Here is a 24,347-nt window from a genome sequence, read left to right as displayed (position 1 = left end):
AATCAATGGCATAGAGTGATCAGAAGGGGAATATGAACGGAACATGAGTGATCAGAAGGGGACAATCAATGGAACATAAGTGATCATGAGTGACTTTCAACAATAAATGTGTTCTGTAGTCTTCTTCATGGAAAAATAAGACATCCCCTGAAAATAAGACCCAGGGCATATTTTGGCATTTCAAAAAATATAAGAGCCTGCCTTATAATCGGGGAAACAGGGTAGCATAGTCAGCATACAATGCCAGAGGACAAAGTACAATCAACAGATTAGATGAATGCTTACCTTGCCAAGCTGCTGATGTACACTGAGGTTATACATCATCACCACCCCATCCAGCATTTCCAAGAGGGAATTCTCTGTGATAGGAATATCAGGCTCCTCTGGAGGTCTGCCCACCAATAGACCCTCATTCCCGTGATGGCCTTCAACTGTAACAAAGCACAATGAATCTTATCAAAGTGACTGAAAAAAAAAAAATGACAGTATGTCTTCAGAAAACGACCAGTTGTATGCAAATCTGTATTAGATTACAACAGACAAAAGAGGATATGATTGGGGTCCATGGTAATAAAAACAATTTTTATTGAATATGACAAAGAACAAATGGTTGATCCATGGTGGGCCTAGCGACCCCAGGTCATTCGGATTCTCACATACCCCCAATCCAGCGTGTTTTTAGATCTGTCAGACCCATGCATGCTGTGCACTAGCATCTTCATTTAATTTACTGAAGACTTTGTACCCCACCAGAGCATTAAGTATAAATTCTCCATATGATTGGAGGCTTTTGCTCTATATGCAGTTGTGTTGCAATAATGAGGCCGTACAGCTCAGATCTCACTAGACTGGGGAGAAGAATATTACACTGATGGTATTGGGGTTGGTAAAAAAAATAAACTGCATGTGTGCAATTTACAATAAAGGCAGTCAAATTTCACCCACCACACAGAAGGTCAACCACAGTAAGAAAATGGGTGAGTAAGCTAAAACAACCTAAATCTCATTCTATGCCACAATTTCAGCCAGTTCTGAGGGCATCCAGCCATAATTTCCTTTTTTAATAACATTCGGTACCCTAAACCCCAAGACCCTCAACCACCCCACACACTCACTGTCATCTTCTGTGCGTTGATCATGATTTAGATTCCGCACTTTCACCTTTTCCAGAACACCTAGAGGTCGCCGTGAGTTCATGAGGCTGACCGCCGCAGTGCTCAGAAATCGATTAGCTCTGCCGAGTGTTGGGGAACTCAACCAGCTGGGCCGGGCAAGGGCGCCCCCAATAGCCTGGGCAGCAGAGGGCCTCTAGAGAGAAAACGATTAAATTTTCATTAATATTTAATATACAATGACTTGCAGTTACAATGCATCTCCCCTTTCTGTACCTGTCCTGTCATACTGGCTGATTCATCTTCCTCCTCCAGGTCATCCATGGTGACAGCCTGCAGTTCTGATGGATCTATCATTATATTGGCTTTGGAGGACAAATCATCTGAGGAGAGAAGTGCAGAGGTTTCAGGGGCTTTAACACCCTTAAGTAAAATAATAGTAATGCCTTATGCCAAAACACTCACCTTTCAGGGTCTTCCTCAGGTGGGAAAGAAGACCCCCGAGCCTTTGCAGGTCAAAATAATCCACCTTACCATTGTAGAATAGCTGTGGGGGCACATAGGCTTCTGTAGGCCAAGAATGACACAGGGTTAGACAAACTTTTTAGTATGTGTAACAAATTTTACATTATAGGCTAAAGCTCCACATTACCCTCACTACTGCGAGCCGAGGGGTTCCGAACTTGATATTCATCCCAACATGTTCGCAGGGCACTAATCAGGCGGTGGAGGAAGCACACCATGTACTCCGGGGGACAAAGCACTGTGGGATTCTGAAAAGAGACCAAGTCTAAAAATCAGAATGCTTGGTAAACACTAAATGGACAAATTTATGTGAATCCTTCACATACCTTCCCTATCTGAATGATGGGGTTCAGGTCTCCCCAGTGAAGGGTCCTGGTAATCCTCCATCATACAAAGACATTGTAGACACATGGGCTCTTACACCCCTGTGGTCAGTTTGGTGAAGACCCTTTTCTGTTCCCCCATGACTGTGCCCAAGGGTATAATGCCAGCTCCATAAAGACATGGGGTCACCAGTTTGGTGTGGAGGAACTCAAGTGTCCACAGATTGCTAGACCATACAAAAAACCAAATAGTAATACATGAAAACCCATATTTCCATTTTCATACACTGTGCTGTGTGTACTGGTCACACCATTTTAGATGTATTTGTTTCTTCTATGAATTTGGCGTTCGTGGGAACCCCTCTTTCCTACCCCACCAGTCTATAATCTACCAAATCCCCCCTGTCTATGGAGCTGCATGTTTGCAAAGAAGCTAATGCCTATGCCTAAGAAATAGAAAGATATGGGAGGACGGTCACTCACCCCTCTGTTGCTGGCATTTTCCTGGAGAAATTTCCGGAACTTGTTAAGGAAGATGTAGCGGGATGCCACTCCCTGTGACAGAGACAGCGCCATATATGATTGGTTACTTATTAACCCCTTCTTTCATAAAAACTGTTCCACTACCACAATGATTCAAACTCTGAGAGGACCAAGATCTGCAATTCAGTATTCATTAAAGGCTCACTATAGTGAATATGATATTCTACTGACTACGGAGTTATCTATAATTTATATGCCCAGCTGTCCAACAAAATCCGTCATTGGGGAAATCTATTGAACACTCAGGGTACTAATGTTCACCTTTCATTTATATCCTTTTTTTTCCCAAAAGAGATAAAATGTGAATAGGCTGCAATTATTAGCTGAAGTTGGGCTTTATTCTTTTTCTATGGAGTGGTTCATGGGCAGATGTTTTAACTTTAGAATAATTAGTGATCTCATGTAAAATCTACTTTTGTCCGATTGTCACCAACTGATTTTCTGCACTTTGTTCTGTTGAGAAGCAATCAGATGTAACAATAAATATTGATGGAAAGAATTTGCAACATTTATGTCTGTACTGCATCTGAGGGCTATGGCCACAAGTGAAGGGTCTCTGCTATGTGTACTATATAGCTGGAGAACATAATATAAATGTACCTAGTGTACAGGTGTGCCTGCTACATACATAATAACTATCAAAAGTGCACACTACAGTTCAGTATTCTCCCCAGAATTTTTAAGCTGGGTGGTGGCCCCTGTATTTTGACTCAACTTTTCAGTAACCAACCAAAAACAACCGGGTGGTTACTGAACAGTGCTGGGAGGTGCACCCTACTTAAAAGGGGCTGGGGAGATCACTGCATTTCATGTGTCATGTAAAATACGTGTAATAAGGATGAGCTCCAGGAGCTGGACTTACCCCTCCCTTATCCTTGTTGTTAAGCAGAAGCTTCAAAATCTGAACCTGCAGCTCCTCCACCACTGAGATAAAAGACACAATTACTTAACTGTAACCCAGCTTATTCCCAATATATTGATTACCACAAGTCACATGGCCATTACCTTCAATGCGTTTTTTTAGTCTCATACAACCACGTTCATAAGCTCTCCGCCGGAGTCGCTCCTCTCCACTTTCCTCTGAAGGGTCTTTGATTTCTTTTCCCTGCATTATATATTAGAGCTAAATAAATGTATAAAAAAGTGTGTTATTGTGAGGGGACATTAGAGTATCAGCTCCTCTGTACAGAGGCTGGTGGGACTGGATCAGTGTTCTCTGTACAGCACTGCGGTATATGTCAGAGGCATTTGATTGTATGAAATATATAAGTGAGGGGATAATCAGTAACAATGATCTGTAGTCTCAGGTTCACCTCTTTGTTGAATCTGTTTGGCCACCAGGTAGTTGGGATCAGCTCCTGCAGACCGGCCTCCTCCACCCGCAATGGACTCTTAATAAAGAAGAAAACTACTGACCGCAGGACATCAAATCTACAACATGCAGTGTTAAGGATGAAGTTCTTTCACATCTGTAATATCGACCAATATAAAAGGCTGCAAATATAGGAGTCACTGGTGACTGGACCCATACGAACCAACAGGGATAATGGAGATGAATGAGAGGAAATGGCAGAGGCTCTGCTGGAACAAACAAGGCAGTGACACAACTCAAATGTAATGCTGTGGAACTTTCAGACATGTACAACCTGACCTGGCCAGCACACACAATGCTATAAAGCTCATATAAATTTACAGGATGGCAGCAGCATTGCATTAAACATGATGTTAGAGATCTCTCACATATGTACAGCGACAGTGACCAGGCCATCACATGACTTTGTGATATTCATATGTATAAACAGGATGGCAGTGACACATATCACACACAATGCTGTAGATCTCATATGTATGTACAGTGTGGCAGTGACATAGCCATTGCACAACACAGTGGATTGTTAACATATACCAGCATGGAGCTGACAGACATCAAATGATGCTTTGGATCTTTCATATATACACAACATGGAAGTGAAACAGCTTTTACACGATGCTGTGGATCTCATGTAAGTACAACTCATGGATAATCAGTATTAGGGATACAGTACATTGCTCAGCAGGTACTTTCGGGACTTCTCATGTCTCAGGATAGCGATTGTCAGGCGCAGATAGTGAATCTGGAAATAGAAGAAAAATACTAATCATCAATATATTAAAATAAAGATCTACAAACTTTTATCCCAATCTTCTCCAGTTGGGTGCCAGAGACTGACCTGCAGTCCCAGATCAGGGACAATCGGAGAGAAGCGATAGGCTCGGAGGAGAGACATCATCAGCTGCTTCAAGCATTCATGTATCTCGTAGTCCTGGAGTAATAAGAGGGGTTATTGATAACATCTAGCTCTTCCAAGCAATCCTCACTAAAAGGGTTCTCTCACTCACCTCCATCAGCAGCCACATGAGGTCCAGGAGATGCTGAATTAAGGGATGCTCTCCCACTGCACCCCCTCCCGCCAATATACCAAGGAGATAGTTCATCAAGACGTCCTCCACCAGGTAGACCTTACACTGAATGTCACCCAGGAGGAATCACAGAGACAAAAGTACCATTATACACCAGAAAATCACTAAACAATATCCTTGATCTAACACTTTTTTTTGTCGTTATGTTTCATTTATTAGGTATCAGCATAATATATACAGCTGTACAGTACATAGGAGGGGACATTTCTATTGAGTGTTTGGGGTGAAAAACAAACAAAAGGGAATCAAGCCGTGAGCTGGAGCTGAGAAATTCCGTATTTTATATTTTAAGACATACTAGCAGTTTGAAAGAACATGGAAGAAGAGAAACTGCATGGCTGCTGAAGAGTTCCGGATAGGAAAGACAATAGCATAAATAAAGTGTGAGGAGAAGATATTATTTAATATTACACAGTATTTATATAGCATAAAAATATTATGCAGCACTGTACAAAGTCCATAGTCATGTCACTAGCAGTCCCTCAAAGGGGCTCACAATCTAAAGTCCCTACCATAGCCATATGTCTTTAATACAGTCCAAGGCCAATTTGGGGGGGGGGGGGGGGGAAGCCAATTATCCTAACTGCATGTTTTTGGAATGTTGGAGGAAACCGGAGTACCCAGGGGAAACCCACACAAACACGGGTAGAACCTGCAAACTCCATGCAGATAATGTCTTGGCTGATATTCAAACCTGGGATCTAGCGCTGCAATGGCCACAGTGCTAACCACTAAGCCACCGTGTTGTCCTTATCATGGCTCAGAGGTTACCAGAGGAGAGATGTGAGTTAAGCAGAGGGGCAGGAATCAGAAGGGAGTACATTACAGGAGGCAGGGGAGGGATAACAGAAGTGAGATGACTACACATACACTGACAGTGCAGAAGTAAGTGAATGGTACAGGGTGGTACAGTGCACCACAAAATCTCCCTTAAAATTTTATAACATTAAAGAGATTTCCAGATTATACAGAAGAAAAAGCTTATCACCCTGCAATCCTTTTCTGATTGGTAAATATTTCCTCAGATTAATCACTGATTAGCTGCTTAAAATAGAGCTTCTGCACAGCTCCAAGGCTACCAATGCTCACAGACTTAATATTCTCAGTCTTAGTCACTGTTGTAGATCATTTATTATGTATTTAGTATAGATTTTTAAATAAGTTAGCATTATATGTGCTAAATTCTGAATTGATATAATACAGACAGGGGATGCAGAGACCTCCCAGTGACACAGACATGCTTTATACACAAATGAATTCTGACTCTAGTGCCATCTTCTGGTCCCTACCCTAAATAGTTTGTAATGTATCTATTTTGTAAAGCATTTAGTTTAGCAGATATATCAGACCAGATGTCCTAGAAAAGTAATTATCAACATTTTCCTGCCTAAGGAAATTAGTTATGACAACACTGGGACACAAAACTGATCAGATCTTTTTTATATGCTGTAATAAAAAAACAAAACAAAAAACAAACTGCCAGACTGACTGATTACCTGGGCCCTATACATGTACGAATTATGAAATGCAGCTTTCGCATAATTAAGTCATGTAAGCACAATGGGCCCAGGAACACCATGTGCTGCATTACCAACTAATGAAGTGCGATACGTAGTACACATGTTGTGGTGTCCTGCAGTGTGTCACAACATACATGGTGCAACTAGATGCAACGGGCATCTGGGTGCAGATTATTTTTATGGAGCTGATAATGGGAGACATCAGAGGGTGAAATTTGTACTTACCATAAGTGGCGAAAAGTGGTTGAATATATGAGCCGATGTTACAAGGACTGTCGGCTCTCCCTGGAGCTGCCACGTAGATGGGTCCCTGTCCACCAGTTTCCCTTCCTGAAAAATTTATTTTCAGAACATGAACACATACAGAATTATTAAAACCCTGGGTGATTTTTTTTTTTTTTTTTTTATAAGAAACCCTCCATACACAATTATATACCTGAGCATCAATTCCTATAGACAAGACGTTCTTCAGGTAGCCCAGCAGCCTTTGGGATTTCAGCAGTTCAGCTGCTGGTGGGTCCTGCAGGGGCCGGTACCCTTCCACTGGATATGTGATTGGGTGTCAAGGACAAGAAAACAACCCACAATTTTGCCACATCTAATATCACAACTGTCTTCTATGTCATCACTCAGGTGACCTCAGGCAACCCGAGCAGGACATATATAGGATATCCAGAAAACAAGGCTTGCAGGGTAAGAGGATGGAGAAGGGTCCCCAGATATTCAGCAATCATAAAACTTCAATCGATTCGACACTCCAAAGGATTGTTACATCCCAGAGACATCAATTACACTACAACTAGGCTGAAATCTGAATCTTATTGGTGCCTGTACAGAAATAATGCCAGCTTATACTGATAAAATAATGCAATACCCCCCCCCAGTGTATAATTTAGCTATATACATTACAAGAAGGATATCTCAAAGGACGAGAACCGAAATTAAATGCCACAGACTCCTTGAAGGAGAGACTGATGGCGGGGAAGTACGCCATACCCGATCCACGAGAAATGTCACTGAAAGCGACACCTAGACTGACACCATTCCTGCCAAGAGAACAGAGAGTTGTGAAAGGAGATAAGAATATATCACAGAGACCACAAAACCACAAGACAAATACCTACAGACAAAAGGAGATGGTCCCTTCATCCACATCTATCAGACAGCTGACAATGTCCCCCGCTGCCCAGGACTGCACGGACAGAAGAATAAAAAGGACATCAAGATGGTGGTGACATTAGACTGTCAGCTCCTCTGTACAGAGACTGATGTGGCTGGCTCAGTGTTCTCTGTACAGCACTGCAGTATATGTCAGAGCTATATAAATATATAATATTAGGGTGACTGTAGGGGGGAGAGGGGGGCCATAAGAGTGTAGGCACCTCTGTACAGAGACTGATAGGACTGGCTCAGTTTTCTCTGTACACCACCATGAAATATGGCGGCTCTCCTACATATAAAATATATAATTACAATATTGCCAGCCTGTTGCTCACCTTGCCGTAGTTTGTGGTGGTTACGTTCCATTTTCTGACCCGGTTCCCATCATACGCATACGAGTCTGGAGTGTCTCCAACACCCTCCTGTAACAGAGTAGAGTGTTCAGCGGCCATCACTATACACAATGTGGAGCAGGCAGGATGGGTCAAGGTTGGGGTTTGGCTGTGACCAGCTTTTTCTTTGCCCATGCAGCATACGGCCACTTAGGGACCCAGAGCTGTGACATGGGGAGGGGGAGGAATCCCCCGCTCGGAATAAACTCCCTAGCACATCTTGCAGCTCTCTCAGGTCTTTTTCTTGTTCCTGGGAATATTGGTGGGTCAGTGAGCAATCTCAGCTTGCATCTAATTCTCACTATGGGTTCCCTTGAACAGTCCCCTGTATGGAGGGACGATCCCTCACACAACATCTGAATGTTCTCCTATAGAACTAAGAGGGATGAAGGCTACAGACAGGCAGACCTCAGCTGGAGTACAAATCACCTAATTGTGCAGCAACTACAAACAATATTCATAAAATAGGGAGATTTTCTTACAGAGATCTGAACTCACCTCCTGATTAAACCTGCAGTTCAGAGTGCACCAACCAATCTGCATGAGTCCCTGGGAGGAGATAAGGACCTCATAGAGCCATTTTCCTGGGGGGACAAAGCAGGGACAGACAGGAGTATCAGAGACTAAACATTATATATTGTAAGACCTTTAGGGTATACCGAGTTCCCACCGCAGAACTAGCTACATACATAATAAAATGTTTTATCTTCTGACCTTAGCATCATTCAGTCATTACCCAACTGTGGAATTTGAGTGCCTCCAACAATGGTGAGATCTCCCCCCAGTAGTTTGTGTCTCTGCCCCTGCCACAATGGCAAGTTCCCCCCCCCCAATAATATAATAAAGGTGTTGTCCTTGACATGAAATGTTGTATTGGCTCCCTGTATTGGTTCACACAGTCGCAGCGCAAGGCCGCCTTCCATTCCTTACTCACCTTTAAACGCGCAGGTTGTGGCCCGGATGGAGCTAAAGTTGCTGTGGCCGATAACCTGCAGGAAGAGGAAACCATTAACCAGTGTGATCAGTGATTGGTGTGCAGTAAAGTACTACACAGGAAACTCACCCCCAGGAGATCGTCATCTACCAATAGAAGCCCCTCAAATCCGCTGGTGTGATCCAAGACCACAGTGGGTGGCCCCAGGCGGCCCTCTGTCTGATCTGTGGCAGAGAGAACAGCGGCATGTTATACACATGGATCTTCTGCATGTTTGTGCTGCATTGTAATATTGGACTTCATAACATTTAGCTGACCTAAATTTTTCCCCTGCAGTCTCACTTATAAAAGATGTATAACTTCTCAATTATATAGTTTTTCTTTGTCTGAAGGTGGTTACAAGCAAATAACTCCGCTGTCTCCCAGCTTTAGAATGTGCAAAAAAAAGAGAGCCTCATAAGCAATTATAATCCTTTCTGGAAGTTCTGTCCGCTGGTTGGGATGGGGGAGCCATGAGGCAAAATGGCCGGGATGTCCCCCCATCTTCACCATGGGTTATCACCATTCCTTCTGTATCCAGCACCTTGGATTCCTCTTCCCAGTCTGCACCTCACTTTACCTCCTGCACTTTGAATGCACCCCGCCCCCCCACTCCTTTTTTACCATGGATATAGTGCACCACAACCTCCCCACCTTAACCCAGGACCCAATGACAGCACCTCAGACCCTTCCCCTAACCTTAACCCCCCCCCCCCCAGTGGTTATCCCAAGTGTGACTCGGGGTGGATTTTACCTGCAAAAAGCAGTAATCCCGAGTCACACTCTGGGTCGCTTAAAACTTAAAAAACCCAGATACCTTGCTCCATCAGTGTCCTCCGGCATCTTGGGGACACGTCTTCCTCCTCTGATCTCCAGCCAACCCTGCACCCTCCCACTCTGCCTGCACCCTGACCCTATGACAGCACCTCAGTCCCCATCCCCTAACCTTGCACCCTCCCACACTGCCTGCACCCTGACCTCCTGAAGAATTACACAGAAAACACCCAGAGGGGCCCAATCATCGATAGCCCCCTACAATTGCCTAACCTGTGTTATCCTCACTGGACTCCTCAGCAGACAGCAATCGATCCAACCGCTCCTCCAAGTTCTGGAAGGTGAGGGGTTTTCTGGGCACAAACACGGGAGAAACATAAATAAGAACTTTGGGAACTCTACCTCAAAACTTTAGTGTCCCCACTTAGTACAAACTTATTACCATTTCCTGGTGTGACCCCAGCAAGCGGCACAAAGTAAATATATACGAGTGGGTTTATATCTGGGCCAGACAAGAAAGATTTTACAAACCCAGAGACAGTAATCAACCCAACAAAACACAATCAACCCATGAACAGACATTCCTAAAGTGGAACTCCAGATACAAGCTAATTTGTGGCCGTCATGTGACTCCCAATGCAGCATATATAGAATTGGGAAATTTAATGTAATCAATTATTTGCTTTAAACAATTAGATATGTTTGGATGATATGAGGTCACCTGACACGAGCAGAGAACTATTTCAGATGCATCGCACAGACGTGCAGAACTGCGGTGTATGATTTATGTCACACAGGACCCTCGGACAAGAAGGGGTTAATAGGAGATGCACGGGTGTCACTGTGACACTCAGGGCAGCTGAGCAACTCCTCTGTGTAATTGGAGAGCAGGGCCGAGTATTTATAGATATGATGACAGATGAATCGCCCGGCAGCCATTTCTCCATACAAGTGACACGGGGACACACCCCCTCCCCCATTAAAGCCTCCACCAGTAATAAAAGTGACTCCATCTACACCTATGGGGGAAAACTTAACTCCTGCCCCCCTTCATTAAATCTTCCCTCCGATTCCCCACCCCTTCAATATATCTGTTCTCTGCCCCCCCTCCCCTCATTAAACCTGCCCCCCCTTCAATCTTGCACAGTTATGTCGGCTTCTCTCCTAAACAGAATTTTTTTAAATTTCCATTTCACTGCACACGGTGAGCTTCTTGCAATGTGCATTAGAAGCTCAGCAACTCAAACAGCGCCTGCCTTATTTTCTGGCTGAAGGTCATCTAGCCCCTCCCTTCCCATTTTGATTGTCACTGGCTCCTCCTCTTTTATACAATCTTTGAATGTTACCATCATATGTGGTGGTTACTCAGGGGCGGTCTGCATACAAATCCAGCCTGCTTAGGACCGCCCACTGCTCCACATATCACTCAGAAAGTAATTTGGATATTTACATAACTCGTCCCATAACCCGCCCACTTCATTTATCAGGCCTGAGGATTCGGTCATGTGTTTTGGAAGCCATTTACAGCACATGATGACGGCAGTCTGTGGTGCAGACTCTGGGTTCACCTGTATGTGGCACCGTGCTGAGCTCCATCATTGCCCGGGAAGATGCGGTGGAGATACTGACTGAGGAGCCGCTCGTTCACAATTCCTGAAAGATAAAAGAAATGCCACAATCCAGACCAAACACCCTGAGGTGGGCCAATTACCCCAATAGTATAGCAATATCACTGCCCTTCACCAGGGGCCGCCATTTATAATGGAGGATAAAGAGAGATCCACTCCATGCAGCTCATCAATTTATTCCCGCAATGGTGACACAGGAGAAGCAGGGGCACTTCCTGCAGTGGTGACACAGGAAACACATGGACATGGGTGCAGGTGATGGTCAGCAGGTCACCAGAGAGGGGCAGATCTCAGGGTCTCACCTGTCACCTTGGTCTTCTCAGGGTCTGTAGACAGCCGGTAACTCTTCCGTGACGAGGTGCCGGGCGCTCTGGACGCCATGACCTGCACACAAAGGGGACACCAAGAGGAATCAGCAGAGATCACATGACCCACATAATACTGACAGCCAATCATCTCCCCAGCAGCCAATCATAGGCCAGGATCCTGCACCAACAAGGGGCAACAACTGTGACAACTACCATCCTGCCCCCGCGTTCCACCCCAAAGTCCCATTCTGCCCCCACGCTCCTCCCCAGAATCCCATTCTGCCCCCACACTCCACCTCAAAGTCCCGTCCTGCCCCCGCGCTCCATACCAGAGTCCCATCCTGCCCCGGCGCTCCACCCCAGAGTCTCATCCAGCCCCCGCGCTCCACCCCAGAGTCCCATCCTGCCCCGGCGCTCCACCCCAGAGTCTCATCCAGCCCCCGCGCTCCACCCCAGAGTCCCATCCCTGTGATGCCTGTCATGCACCTCATTTTCTCCAGGACCTGTAGAAGCCCCCTCCCCATTGACCCCAGACCTGTAGTTGCCCCAAGACCACCTCAGGTAATATTACCCCTCACGGAACCCTGTAGTGCCCCCCACATATCTTAGGACCTGTTCTGCACCTCACTCATATTGTGGTTTTTACAATTTAATAGCATTCTGCAAATTGCAGTGACCTGGCCCACTCACCCATTCACAGGGGCCCACTTGTACCGGTTGGGCTCGGTGCTCCCCCCCAGTCACCCGCTTTATGGTGTCACCTGCACAGGGTAAGCTGAGCTCCCAAACAGCTATAACCCCGCCCCTCCGCTCTGGTCCCGCCTTCCACCGCTTCCTGTTCGGCACGGGGATGTCAGCTTTTTCTCAATAAACTTTATTTAAAAACACAAAACAGTTGGTTGACAGCTATTTCCCACCCACTTCCGGTGCATTCTCCACCCACCCACGCCCACTTCCATAAACTTTTCCTGACCATCACCAAACAAGCCTAAACTGCCTCTTACCCGCCTCTTATTTTTGCATGCCCCGCCCCTATCTCCTGTCACTTAAAGGGTGGTGTGTAACATTTTTCTTTTCCCGGGTAGCAGAATCCTGCGGATTAAGTTCCGCCCTGTCAGTTGTATTTGAGGTCTTTAACTCCTCTGCACCTTGTGTCTCCCCGAAATCTCCCTCTTCGGCCTGTGTATGTGTCTAAGGTGGCCCTAAGGCCTTGTACATGTAAAGTGAGGGCTGACAGGTGGGTTGGGACATTAAAGGGCTGAGCACCAGCGTGAGGGCAGAAAGGATTTAGAATTTATTGGTGAGATGTTGGGGGTATCTCGGATTACCTCGGGCAGATATCCAATAACACCCCACCCTGCCTCCTGCACGAGGGCTTCCTGTAAAGCTTATATTTATGTCACACACATAGATAGGTCCTCTTTAAACAGGCCTGGATCTGGTCACATGACCATAGGATGGCGGGCACTGAGAGGAGCACTGACACCTCACCACCCCCATAAGCAGCCAATATGGTTTATAATAAAAGAGACCTGTCATGGCAGACGTATGGTACCAGAGGATGGGGAAACCCTGGAAATGCAGGACGCCTGGCTTCCACTGCAGAGACCTCATTGATGTATATTCAACTCCGATGTTCTGTAGGACAGGACGTGAGGGTCAATCTCAGGTGTTTTGTCTCTACCCCATCCACTGCACCTAGGGGAAACATTCCACCCAGACCACTGCTTAAACCTGGGGACAGCTCACATTCATTAGATAATTGAACAGATTTTTATTGGTTGCAATAAATTCATGAAGTTTAACAAAATACATCAAATGTAAAGTGTGACTCTGTCTATTTATCCAATGTTGGCAGAGCTTCTGACATTTTATGGGAAGGGGGTACATTATGCAGGGGTGGAGTTTCTGTCATTATGCAGGGGTAGAGTCTCTTACATTATGCGGGGGTGGAGCTTCTGTCTATGTGGGGCTGGATAGATCTCCATTATATGTCATTGTTGGATATCATTAGATTTATGGGTTACAAAAAGAAATAGATTTGTCTTCGTTCTAGTGTGTATTTAGTGTATTTACCTTTTCTGGAAATGGGTAAGGGGTACTGTTATCTGAACTCCGCTTCCAGACACATCCGGGAAGGGGGGTCACTGATAATACCCCACACTCCTGATCCCCATCATGTGGTAGTGGGGTAGTTAGCTTGGTGTGCAGTTCAGGACCTCCTTAGTGTTGGATCTGCTGGCAGTGGTGATGGATCTGGGGAGCTTAGACAGCTAAACACATGGCTTAAGTCCTGGTGCAAAAAGGAAGGGTTTGGGTTTATAGAGCACTGGACTGACTTTTCATTGGGGTACAACCTGTATGCCAGAGATGGTTTGCACCTAAATGAAAGGGGGTCTTCTGTGCTTGGGGAAAGATTTGGGGGAATGGTGGAGGGATATTTAAACTAGGACAGAGGGGGGTGGGACAGTTAAATAAGGTGGCAGAAAGGTTAGTCAGGGGTCGAACACTAGTGGAAGGTGGATTAGGGATAGTTGGGGGGAGGGTTATGGATAAATGTATGGAGCTTCCCATGTTACAAACAAACATTGGATTGTGCAGTACTAGTTGTACTGAAAAACAAAACGATTCGGCAAACAATGCTGGTAAATGCAGCAATGGTTTAAATACCCTGTTCACAAATGCTAGAAGTCTGGCAAACAAAACAGAGGAGTTAGAAGCCTTAATGAGTGAGGAGGATTATGACTTAGTTGGCATTGCTGAATCCTGGCTTTGTTCTTCACATGCCTGGGCTGTCAATATTTCTGTGTATACTCTCTTTCGTAAAGACAGAGTCAAACGAAAGGTTGGTGGTGTCTGTATGTGAGAAGTGATCTTAAAGTGAATGTGAAAGAAGAAATTGCAGATGGAACAAGCGATGAGGTTGAGGCATTATGGGTGGAGTTGAATGTGGGGGTGCATAACACACAATTATTTATTGGAGTCTGCTATAGGTCCCCCAGTGCTAAGGAAGAAATGGAAAATCAACTAATAGCACAGCAAAAAGTAGAAGTGTTTTCATTATGGGAGATTTCAACTACTCGGACATTGACTGGAGTAATTGCACTAGAGGAACAGCAAAAGGGAGCAAATTTGTGGATTTAATACAAGATAATTTTGTGGTACAGTTTATAGAAACCCCAACTAGAAATTATACTCTGCTCGACAAATGTGCAATTTAAAACAGAATCTGGGTAACAGTGACCATAATATGATTTCATTAAATGTAAGTTGTAAACAGGAAGCAAAATCAAGAAAGATAAAAACATTTAATTTTAGGAGAGCAAATTTTCCATTATTAAGGGCGGGTGACTTGGACTGAGAGACAATATTGTCCTCAAATAACACAGAACAGAAATGGGAATGTTTCAAGTCTGTTCTACAAAAGCACACTGAAAAATATATTCCAATTGGTAATAGGTTTAAGAGGCTAAAATTAAAACCTATGTGGCTCACAGCTGATGTTAAAAAAGCCATAAGGAACAAGCTGGGTTGGTAACTGGGGATAAAGAAAAGGCAAATTTACTAAACACCTTTTTTTTAGCTCTGTGTACACAAAGGAAACTGGCAGAGCTCTAGTCCAAATTCATAATAGCAATGTCACTGCCTTAAATGAGTCACAATGGCTCAAAATTGATATGATTGAGAAACAGTTGGGCAAAATTAGGGTTGACAAAGCACCAGGACCTAATGGATTACATTCTCGTGTCCTCAAAGAGCTGAACTCGGTTATTTCAAAGCCATTATTTCTAATTTGTGGAGACTCTTTAGTCACTTGCATGGTACCAATGAATTGGCGTAAGGCCAATGTGGTTCCTATCTTCAAAAAGGGAGCAAAGTGGAGTGCGCATGCGTCGGCGTCTATGGCTGTAGCCTGATAGACTGCTCGGCTCCCTAACAGCTCCGTTCCCAGCCCTGTACCTGCAGACTCGGCAGCCTCTGCACCCGCCTGGACGAGGGAACTATTCAGGAGCACGCACAGCTCCCGGACATGGTTGGAAAGTCATCAGGCAAGCAAAAAGATTGGGTCGCCTGCTCACAGACCCCGCGGCTCTCTTCCAAGATGGCCAACCGCTGGGACCAACTAAACATGGCGCGGCCTTTACAGGATAGTCTCTTGGGATCCCAAACGGCTGGATCAGGTAGGGGCAAGGGACCAGAAGCAGGAGGGTTGAAAGGAGCCTCTCCCCCGGCATTCCCAGAGGATTCATTAGTGGGTCCCTGCCCCATTGCTATGCAGCATGCTGAGTCTGCCTCCCAGCTCTCATCCCCAGCACACAGCCCAGGCTCCCCTCTCCTCAGAGATGGAGGGTCCTTCCCAGCAACTGGCCCCCCTCACCTGCTCTTTCAGGGAATAAAAATGAGCCCCTCTCTCATGGAGCTGCATTATCTCCAGCACTGACCCCTCTTTCTGAGGGGGAATCCAGGCTTTACACTCATTTGGCTGCATTTTTAAAATCTGATCTAGCCAAAACCTCAGCTTCCGTTACTGCGGAGCTCCAACAAGATTTACAGGGTCTTGGAAACAGAATGAACACAATTGAGCAGGCCCTGGATGCTACCACTACCAGAGTTTCCCAAAACTGATATCCGTGCTAGATTCACAGATGGAGGAGGTACATCATAAAACAGATCACCTGGAAAATAATTCTAGGCATTCTAACTTTCACATCAGAGGTCTTCCGGAGTCCTTTAAGGATGTTACAATTGTGGTACAGCAGTTTCTTAGGAAATTGCTTCCTGATGTTACCGATTCCCACCTTGAAATCGACAGGGCCCACAGAGCCCTGGTTGCTCCTAACGCTGATGGTCCCCCTGGGGATATAATAGTGAAACTGCATCATTACTCCACGAAAGAAGCCTAATGAAAGTCTCCAGGTGTCATGATGCCGTATTAATGGAAGGTGTTCCGGTCCAAATATATTCTGACCTTTTACCTTTTACCATACAACACCGTAGAGCCCCGAAACCTCTTCTACAAGCCCTCATTTCCCACAAGATAAAATATCGCTGGGCCTCTCCGCCTGGTCTTCCAACATCAAGGGAAAACTTTTTCATTTACCACTTTTGATAAAGGCGAGAATTTGTTGCGTGAGCTGGCTTTATTACCCTCTCCTTCTACGCATCAATTGCTTTATCCTTTGTGGTAAAAAGCTGGTCAAAGCTCCAAAATAGTTCCCAACAATACCTGAATGGACAAATGATTCCGGGAGAACTTTTCTGTGCTATATGTTACTTCAAAGCACTTGGTACTTAACCCCGTGTGCCTTATAAAGAAGATGTTACTCAGGACTTATCTGTTCATTTTTGCATGTTTTATCAGAATAGTCTGAGGTTTTATTGCTTGATGGTTTCATACAATGTATGTTTAGGTGGTTGTGGCTGCCGAGTCCAATACCCACCTTAAGATTGTTTTCATATGTTGGGGTTCAGACCCTCTGGGAAAGTTTCTAAAATGGGTTGATCACTTTTTTTTTCAGGAGAGCTGGAGGGGGGCAATACATGCCCTCAGTCTTCAGAATAGAACTAGAAGGGGGCTGCTTACAGTTCAGCCCCTTTTGGTTATGTCCCTATGGCCCGGGTTTCCCGGGTGGGTCATGCTCGCTTTGAGGCTGGGGGACGTGGTCAGCTCGGGACCTCAGATGGTACTAAAGTTGAACAAGAGCTTACTTGACTGTTTTTATTTATGTCTTGTTGTTTGTGTCTGGTGTCTCTGTGTTAACCCCCCTACTGTTTTTTCCTCCCTCCCTGATTCTCATAATATCACTGGGTTTCTGAAGCTCTCTTTTATTGGGTGTAATTGATGGCAGGTCCTTCAGTGCCAAACCGGGATCCAGTACAGTCTTTGTGGTTTTGTCTCACAATGTTTAGGGGCTGAATTCCCCTGTCAAGAGGACAAGGGCCTTTCATTACTACCACTCTCTCAAAGTGGACATTTTGGCGTTGCAAGAGACGCATTTTTCCAATAATTCTATGCCCCGATTCTTTCATAAGCGGTTCCCTATCACTTATCAAGCCAACCTAAACAAGAAAAAATGTGGTGTCATGTTATGTTTTCCCAAGCAGTTAAATTTTTCACCTCTATAAATGCTTAGAGACCCGGGAGGAAGATACCTTTTTGTCTGTGGCTCCATTGCAGGCTAATTAATAACAGTTGTCACTTACTATGCCCCTAATGAGGGTCAAATTGAATTCTTTGCCTCTCTGTTAGGTAAAATTGCTTCTTTTACTCAGGGCACCCTTCTAATGCTAGGGGATTCTAATCTAGCTTTGGATCAGCTTCTCGATAAAACTAGTGTCCATAGATATAGGTTCCCACCTAAACAGAGTGACAGACTCTCCACTCTACTCAAGCAATATTTAATAGATATCTGGAGGGAGATGAATCCCTCTATGCAGGATTATTCCTATTTTCACCCTGGGTGAACCGAACATGACAAACATAGCATTCATATAGCTTGTCCCTAGAACCATTTCTTATGTGCCTCTGCATGTGATGATCCAGTTTTGAGCTTCTGGGACATGTATAACTGCACTGATCCCATTGGAAAGTTTTCTTTACACTTTTCTTTTTAACTTTTGTCCATTTTGAAGGCTTCCTATTTCCATGCACGTTTCCAGCCTTCCCTTCCACTGGTGTGGCAACTCCTTCCCCAACATGCTTCTGGGTATCCTGTTTATCAGGCACAACAGTGACAGTTTCTTCCCTCTTTACTTTGCCTAATTTATGAAACTCTTCTCACACCTTTTTGCAAACAGGGACAGCTTTTCCAATCTTTACGTCGCTTAATTTACTAAACTCTTCCCGCACCTTTTGGGAAAAAGGGACAGCTTTTCCAATCTTTACTTCGCTTAATTTACTAAACTCCTCCCGCACCTTTTGGGAAACAGGGACACTTTCATTGGCTTCTTTGGACTGTCCTATCTTCTCCGGAATGTCTGGAATAGGTCCCTTCAATTCATCCCTTTCCTTCTGAATTTTCTCAGTGAACACATTTGCAGCTTTTTCCCACTGCTCTTGAAGTAGAGCCCCTCTTTTCCCTAGGACTTCAGTAGACTGTGTGAAGTGAGATATGGCACTATGGTGCTTGCTACTGTACTGGTAGGCCAAGCCCCGTTGCAGAGTGCCAACTTCTCCCTCTTTCTCTTTTGTCCCTTCATTCTCTTCATTATCAGCTTCAAAATCTCCTTCCTCAACCACCATTGGCTCAGCTTCTTCGTCCTGCCCTTCAGGCTGTTCTTTTGTCTCAGCTGAAACAGGATCCCATCCATAAGCTTGGACTTCAATAAAAGGAAACTTTTCCCCAGCCAACACACGCACACATCCATCAACTTCCATCTCAGATGATATAGGAACACCCTCATCTGCCTGCACCTCAGTCAGCCTGGAAGTATCTTTGTCAGTCCATACAGGGACACTTTCTTCAACTTCAATCTCAGCTAACACAACAATACTTTCTATCGCCTTTACTGCACATGAGACAGGGACACTTATTTCAGCATGCACTTCTTCACCCGAGACCACTGTACTTGGGACATCACCTTTGGAGTCTTCTGGTTTCTCACAAGCTGCATCTGAAACAAGGCTGGCAATTTTCTCTTCTTTAAACTTATCACCATCTTCCTTATCTCCACTCTCTTGCTGCTTGGCCCATTTCCCATCATAAATCATTTTCTGTTCAAATGTTCCTTAATCATTGGCATGAATGTGGAAATCCTGTCCTTGTCAATACTTCTACTCCTTGCCTTTTCTCTTTCCCTACTACCTCCCCTATGCTTATGTCTACTTCTACTGGAGTTTCTTGATTTTCTAGCAGGCCTTTCCTTTACTTTCTTTTTAGGTTAAAGCACAGGTATAGCCTCAGACTTTTCCTTATCACTTTCAATCTCACTGTTCTCTTCCTGTGGAGCTGGGGAAGGACTGCAGCTTATTTTTGAACTAACTCTGTCCTCTTCATTCTCAGTCTCTGATGCGGACTCATCTAGGTCTCCTGCCATAAAAGAAATTGGAAAAGGGGTGGAGCTATCTGCCGATACGCCAACTACATCCCCTAATGGGGAATCCTCTAATAGTTCTGTGCCTATATCAGAGGCTGTCAATATCTGCAGTGCACCTCTTTTTGGTTCCAACTTGGACTCCCATAATTTAAAAAAATGTGGAAAATCTTTCCCAAGAATAACCTCATGCGTTAGTGCTGGAACTAATCCAACTTTATGAAGCACAGACCCATAGGGAGTTGTAATATAAGCAAGGGTTTTCTGGTATTCACATTTATCCCCATGCACACAAGTCACACAAGTAAACATGTCTGATTTAATATCAGAGGGGCCTATAATGCCTGCTTTCACCAGAGTTACTACACTCCCTGAGTCTAGCAGCGCAGTCACACTTTGATCATTCACTTTTAATTCACACAAATGCTTTTCCGCACTGTCTGAACCTGCCGCAGTACACACCACCTGTGCAAACATAAACATGCGGGTTTTCAGAAAGGCAACATCACATTGCATATGTTCAGTAGTCAAAGGACAGTTCACTGCAATGTGTCCCAACTCCTTACACCGAAAACATCTTCCAGGCCCTTTGTTTACTCCAAAATTATACATCTTGGGGTTTCCTGAGCCCACAGTCTCATCATCTTCTTCATTTAAAGTCTTCACATTTCTCCCAGCTCCCTTAGGCCCCAAAACAGTCTTACCAGGAACCCTTGGAATCGGTGGGGTTGAGGGCTGAGAGTTATTCAGAAAATCCTCAGCTGCAGAGTATCGCTCCACCAGATCCACAAGATGCACCACTTCCTGCAGGACTTGGTCGTTTTTATTCGTGGCCTCTCTCAGGCCTCTCTCAGACAGTAAGTGGTTGACTTCTTGCTGGGCTGCCGCAGACTGTATCAGGGCCTTTACCACGTCCTCCATTTTCAGTCATTAATGTGGTGCCCGGATCCTCCACCATATGTGAGGGGTTACGCTCAGGATCGCCTTTGCTGGGGGTCAAAGGCCACTTGTCTGGTTCATCCAACTCAGATCACACCGGGGTTTCCATTTTAGGCTGACTTGTAGCCAGGTTTATTGAAGGTTGCAGATAAAATAACAAAACAGCAAAAGAAAACCTCGCCTGTCCGGCACTTACTATACATCAAGACATCCCTGTCTATCAGCTGGAGGGTTTCCCCCTGTGAGCTCAAAAGTTTTCAGCAACCTTCTACTCACTTTTGAGGTCATTCACACAGACTGACTTGAGCTCCTTCACACAGACCACCTGTCTATGTCCCCAAGCAGAGCTCCCTCACACAGACCACCTGTCTGTGTCTCCAAGCCGAGCTCCCTCACACAGACCACCTGTCTGTGTCTCTCAGTAGACCTCACTCACACAGACCACCTGTCTGTGTCTCCAGCACACCAGATGGTATATCCCCACCCTCAGTGCTTCTTCATTAATTATCTCCCAGGTGAGAGTCTTCCACCTGCTACTTCACACAGGAGAAGAATCTTGGGCAAATATATCTGCCCTCTAGTACCTTTCCTGCTGGTTGCCTACGAAGGATATTCAACTTCTCAAACTTAAGCCTAAACATATCCTAAAGCTATAAAAACTCATATTGGGGGAGGAAATCCCTGGGGCTCTGAAATGTTTGAAATCAATCAGTGCCCCTGGTATGGATGGTTTTTCCTACATCTTTTATAAAACTTTCAGTTCCCAGCTGATTCCGCATCTGGTGGAATATTTTAATTACCTCCAAAAAGGTAATTCCCTTCCTCCGGAGGCTAATTGAGCCTTTATTAGTGTAATACCGAAACCGGGTAAAGATGCCTCCGATGTTGCCAATTATAGGCCAATTTTGTTGATCAACTGTGACCTGAAATTAATGACAAAGATTCTTTCTCTCCATTTAGGCTTTTTTTTGGGAACGTATATCCACCCGGACCAGGTGGGATTTAAGCTTTTCAGACAGGCCCTGGACCAAACGAGACGCACCATAGATTTGATTTCTTACATACCAATTTTTCTTACATACCATATATTACATACCAATTGGGATGGGGGCGGCAAAAGAGAAGCAATGCTTTTATCTTTGGAGTTGCAGAAAGCCTTTGATAGTGTTTCATGGTCGTACATGTTCCGAGTGTTGTTAATCATGGGTTTTGGGAACCACTTTCTAAACGTCTTAACGGTCCTGTATGATAAACCTCTTGCTAATGTCTCAGTGGGAGGTTTCCTCTCACCTAATATTTATATCAAAAGGGGCACGAGGCAAGGTTGTCCCCTCTCCCCTCCCTTCTTTGCCCTTGCTATGGAACTGCTAGCAATGGCTATCTGGTCTGGATATATCAAGATATAAAAGGAATTTGGTGTGGCATGAGGAAACACAAATGTGCCCTGTTTCCTGATGACATTCTGATGTATGTCTGCTTCCCTCATGTCACACTGCCGAACTTTAAAACAGATAAATTAGATTAGATAAATTTGCTGCTTTATCCGGTCTTCAGGTGAACCATTCTAAATCTCAGGCATTAAACATAAATATCCCGGCATAGTGCATTTCTCGGGTTAAAGAGAATTTTCATCTATACTGGGAAGCCCAATCTCTCCAGTACCTGGGAGTCCATTTAAGCCCTACCTATCACTATTTTTGCAGATCTGACTAATTGGGCTACTGCTTCCCCCTCCTGGCTGGGTCGTATAGCAACGGTTAAAATGAACATTTTACCTAGAATTTTATATCTATTCCGCACCCTTCCAGTCCGAGTGCCTCTCTCGACCCTGTCATTACTCCAAAGCAAGGTATGTTTATCTGGGGAGGCAAGCGTAGTAGGATTTAAAGACGAACTATGTTAACAACCCGTTCTATGGGGGTCTGGGGGTTCCTTCCTTCTCCCATTATTACTTGGCCGCCCAAATTTCTCAATTTTCGTGTTCCACCTTACGTGGGATTGAACCACAATGGGTTGATATGGAAGAGACAGCTGTTACCAAGGGAACTATGTTATCACTGATGGGGATTCCCAAGAAACTTAGACAACATAGGATATGCCCTAACCGAACGCATTCCTTGCTGATATGGGACAAACATAGGTCTAATCCAGATTTATGACCCTCCTATGCCCCTCTTTACTCCCTCTGGAGTAATCTGGAGTTTACCCCGGGGACTGATCTACCGAATTTTAGTTGGTGGCTTAATAAGGGGTTTGCAAGGATCCATGACATACGTGTGCTATGTTTAGTATTGAATACTTGGTCAGTAAGAAAGAGCTTCCCAGTTCTAAATATTTTCTATATAGGCAAACGCTAGCTAACACTAAGGGTCAAATATCTATAGTATATAGTACATTATTGGCGTCCCCACTCAAATTGAGATATATGAATTTATGAGAGAAAGACTTGGGACGGTCAATCTCTAAGAAAGAATTGGCCTACTCTGTCTCGAAATTTTTTTTAAAATTCTGCCTTGGTAGAGGCGAACTATAAAGTTCTACTTTGGTGGTATTTGGTCCCAGAATGGATCTCTAAATACCATCCCTCAACATCCCCTTTTTGTTTCTGAGGCTGTGATTCTAGAGGCTCGATGATACATATGTGGTGGTCCTGCCCAGTGTCCCAAGCTTTTTGGAATGGAATATTTCATATTGTTTCCAAGGTCTTGGAGAGCGAGGTGAAAAGCACCCATGATGCTGCTCTATTTAGCTGGTATAATCTGGAAGCTCCCAGGTTTGTACTGAAGCTTTTGAAGCTGATTTTGCTGGCGGCTTGGATCACCCTAGCTAAATCCTGGAAGTCTTCTACTATCCAGATGGGTCCCTTTAATGCCAAAATGGATTGGATTATGGTCAACGATAAAATGACCCATATTCTTCAAAATACAATGGGGAAGTTTGATAAGATCTGGGATCCTTGGATCTCATACCGTTCTCATACCGTTCATGATGCCCAAGTTGGTGTTTTAATGTGCTAATATGCCAGATGTTGTATTTGCTTTTCTTCTTTTTTCCTTTTGCTCATCAACCCCCCCCCTCCCTCTTTTTCTTTTCCCTTTCCCCGTTGTCCTGTGTTGTGTCTCCGCCTGTTCGTGTTTTATGTTGTCTTACTGTTGCAGTGTTTTCGGTTAAATATGTTGCAGGAATGGCAATTGATGTTGATGTATGGCAATTGATGTTGATGTATCAACCCCAGAATCTATTTCACTCTGTTTCCCAATGTATATCTGAGATGCTAAGAGAAGGTTGGTTACTGTAAAGTCTATTGGGTTCGGGTTTACTCTGGACATTTGTTCTGTTATTGTTGTCTCCTGTACATTTTTTTTATGCTTGGTCTATGACTAAATGTTTCTTGACTTTCTTATTGTGTGGAAAAATCTTAATAAAAACATTTAAATACAAAAAGGAAGCAAAGTAATTACCAGGTCACTACAGACCGGTTAGTTTAACGTCAATAGTTGCATAGGTCCTGGAGAGTTTGATAAAGAACCACATAGGGGAGTTCCTGCTAGAAAATAATATTATAAGTGATAGTCAGCATGGCTTCAAGAATGACCAAAGTTGTCAAACAAATTTACTCTATTTTTATGAGGAAGTAAGTAAACAGGTAGAGAGT

General features: G+C 44.4%; 1 protein-coding gene across 4 annotated transcripts in view; it reads right to left on the bottom strand.

Annotated features, from left to right (window-relative positions):
- Positions 1–12,560, bottom strand: part of RNF123 (ring finger protein 123) — a 34,339-nt gene extending 21,779 nt beyond the window's left edge. The window contains exons 1-24 of one of the 4 annotated variants that reach the window (XR_011921961.1): positions 12,410–12,560; positions 11,714–11,795; positions 11,352–11,436; positions 10,057–10,136; positions 9,100–9,194; positions 8,971–9,025; positions 8,535–8,620; positions 7,980–8,066; positions 7,608–7,675; positions 7,404–7,529; positions 6,920–7,034; positions 6,709–6,813; positions 4,883–5,008; positions 4,714–4,806; positions 4,544–4,617; positions 3,817–3,934; positions 3,509–3,608; positions 3,366–3,427; positions 2,444–2,515; positions 1,765–1,885; positions 1,578–1,679; positions 1,389–1,495; positions 1,116–1,308; positions 286–431 (exon numbers count right to left, since the gene is read on the bottom strand). Coding sequence is in view for 3 of the 4 variants with exons in the window: in XM_072420294.1 (XP_072276395.1) it covers positions 286–431; positions 1,116–1,308; positions 1,389–1,495; positions 1,578–1,679; positions 1,765–1,885; positions 2,444–2,515; positions 3,366–3,427; positions 3,509–3,608; positions 3,817–3,934; positions 4,544–4,617; positions 4,714–4,806; positions 4,883–5,008; positions 6,709–6,813; positions 6,920–7,034; positions 7,404–7,529; positions 7,608–7,675; positions 7,980–8,066; positions 8,535–8,620; positions 8,971–9,025; positions 9,100–9,194; positions 10,057–10,136; positions 11,352–11,436; positions 11,714–11,792 (2,295 nt within the window). In the remaining variant the exon portion in view is untranslated. Of the gene's footprint in view, positions 1–285; positions 432–1,115; positions 1,309–1,388; positions 1,496–1,577; positions 1,680–1,764; positions 1,886–2,443; positions 2,516–3,365; positions 3,428–3,508; positions 3,609–3,816; positions 3,935–4,543; positions 4,618–4,713; positions 4,807–4,882; positions 5,009–6,708; positions 6,814–6,919; positions 7,035–7,403; positions 7,530–7,607; positions 7,676–7,979; positions 8,067–8,534; positions 8,621–8,970; positions 9,026–9,099; positions 9,195–10,056; positions 10,137–11,351; positions 11,437–11,713; positions 11,796–12,409 lie in introns of those variants that run through there. The other 3 variants (XM_072420294.1, XM_072420295.1, XM_072420297.1) reach the window with 3 other exon arrangements.
- Positions 12,561–24,347: the final 11,787 nt, after the last annotated feature.

Source organism: Pyxicephalus adspersus, chromosome 8 (assembly GCF_032062135.1).
Source record: "Pyxicephalus adspersus chromosome 8, UCB_Pads_2.0, whole genome shotgun sequence".
NCBI classification, from domain to species: domain Eukaryota; kingdom Metazoa; phylum Chordata; class Amphibia; order Anura; family Pyxicephalidae; genus Pyxicephalus; species Pyxicephalus adspersus.
Note: the sequence above shows the minus strand (reverse complement) of the source record. Positions and strands in the feature narration are given on the sequence as shown.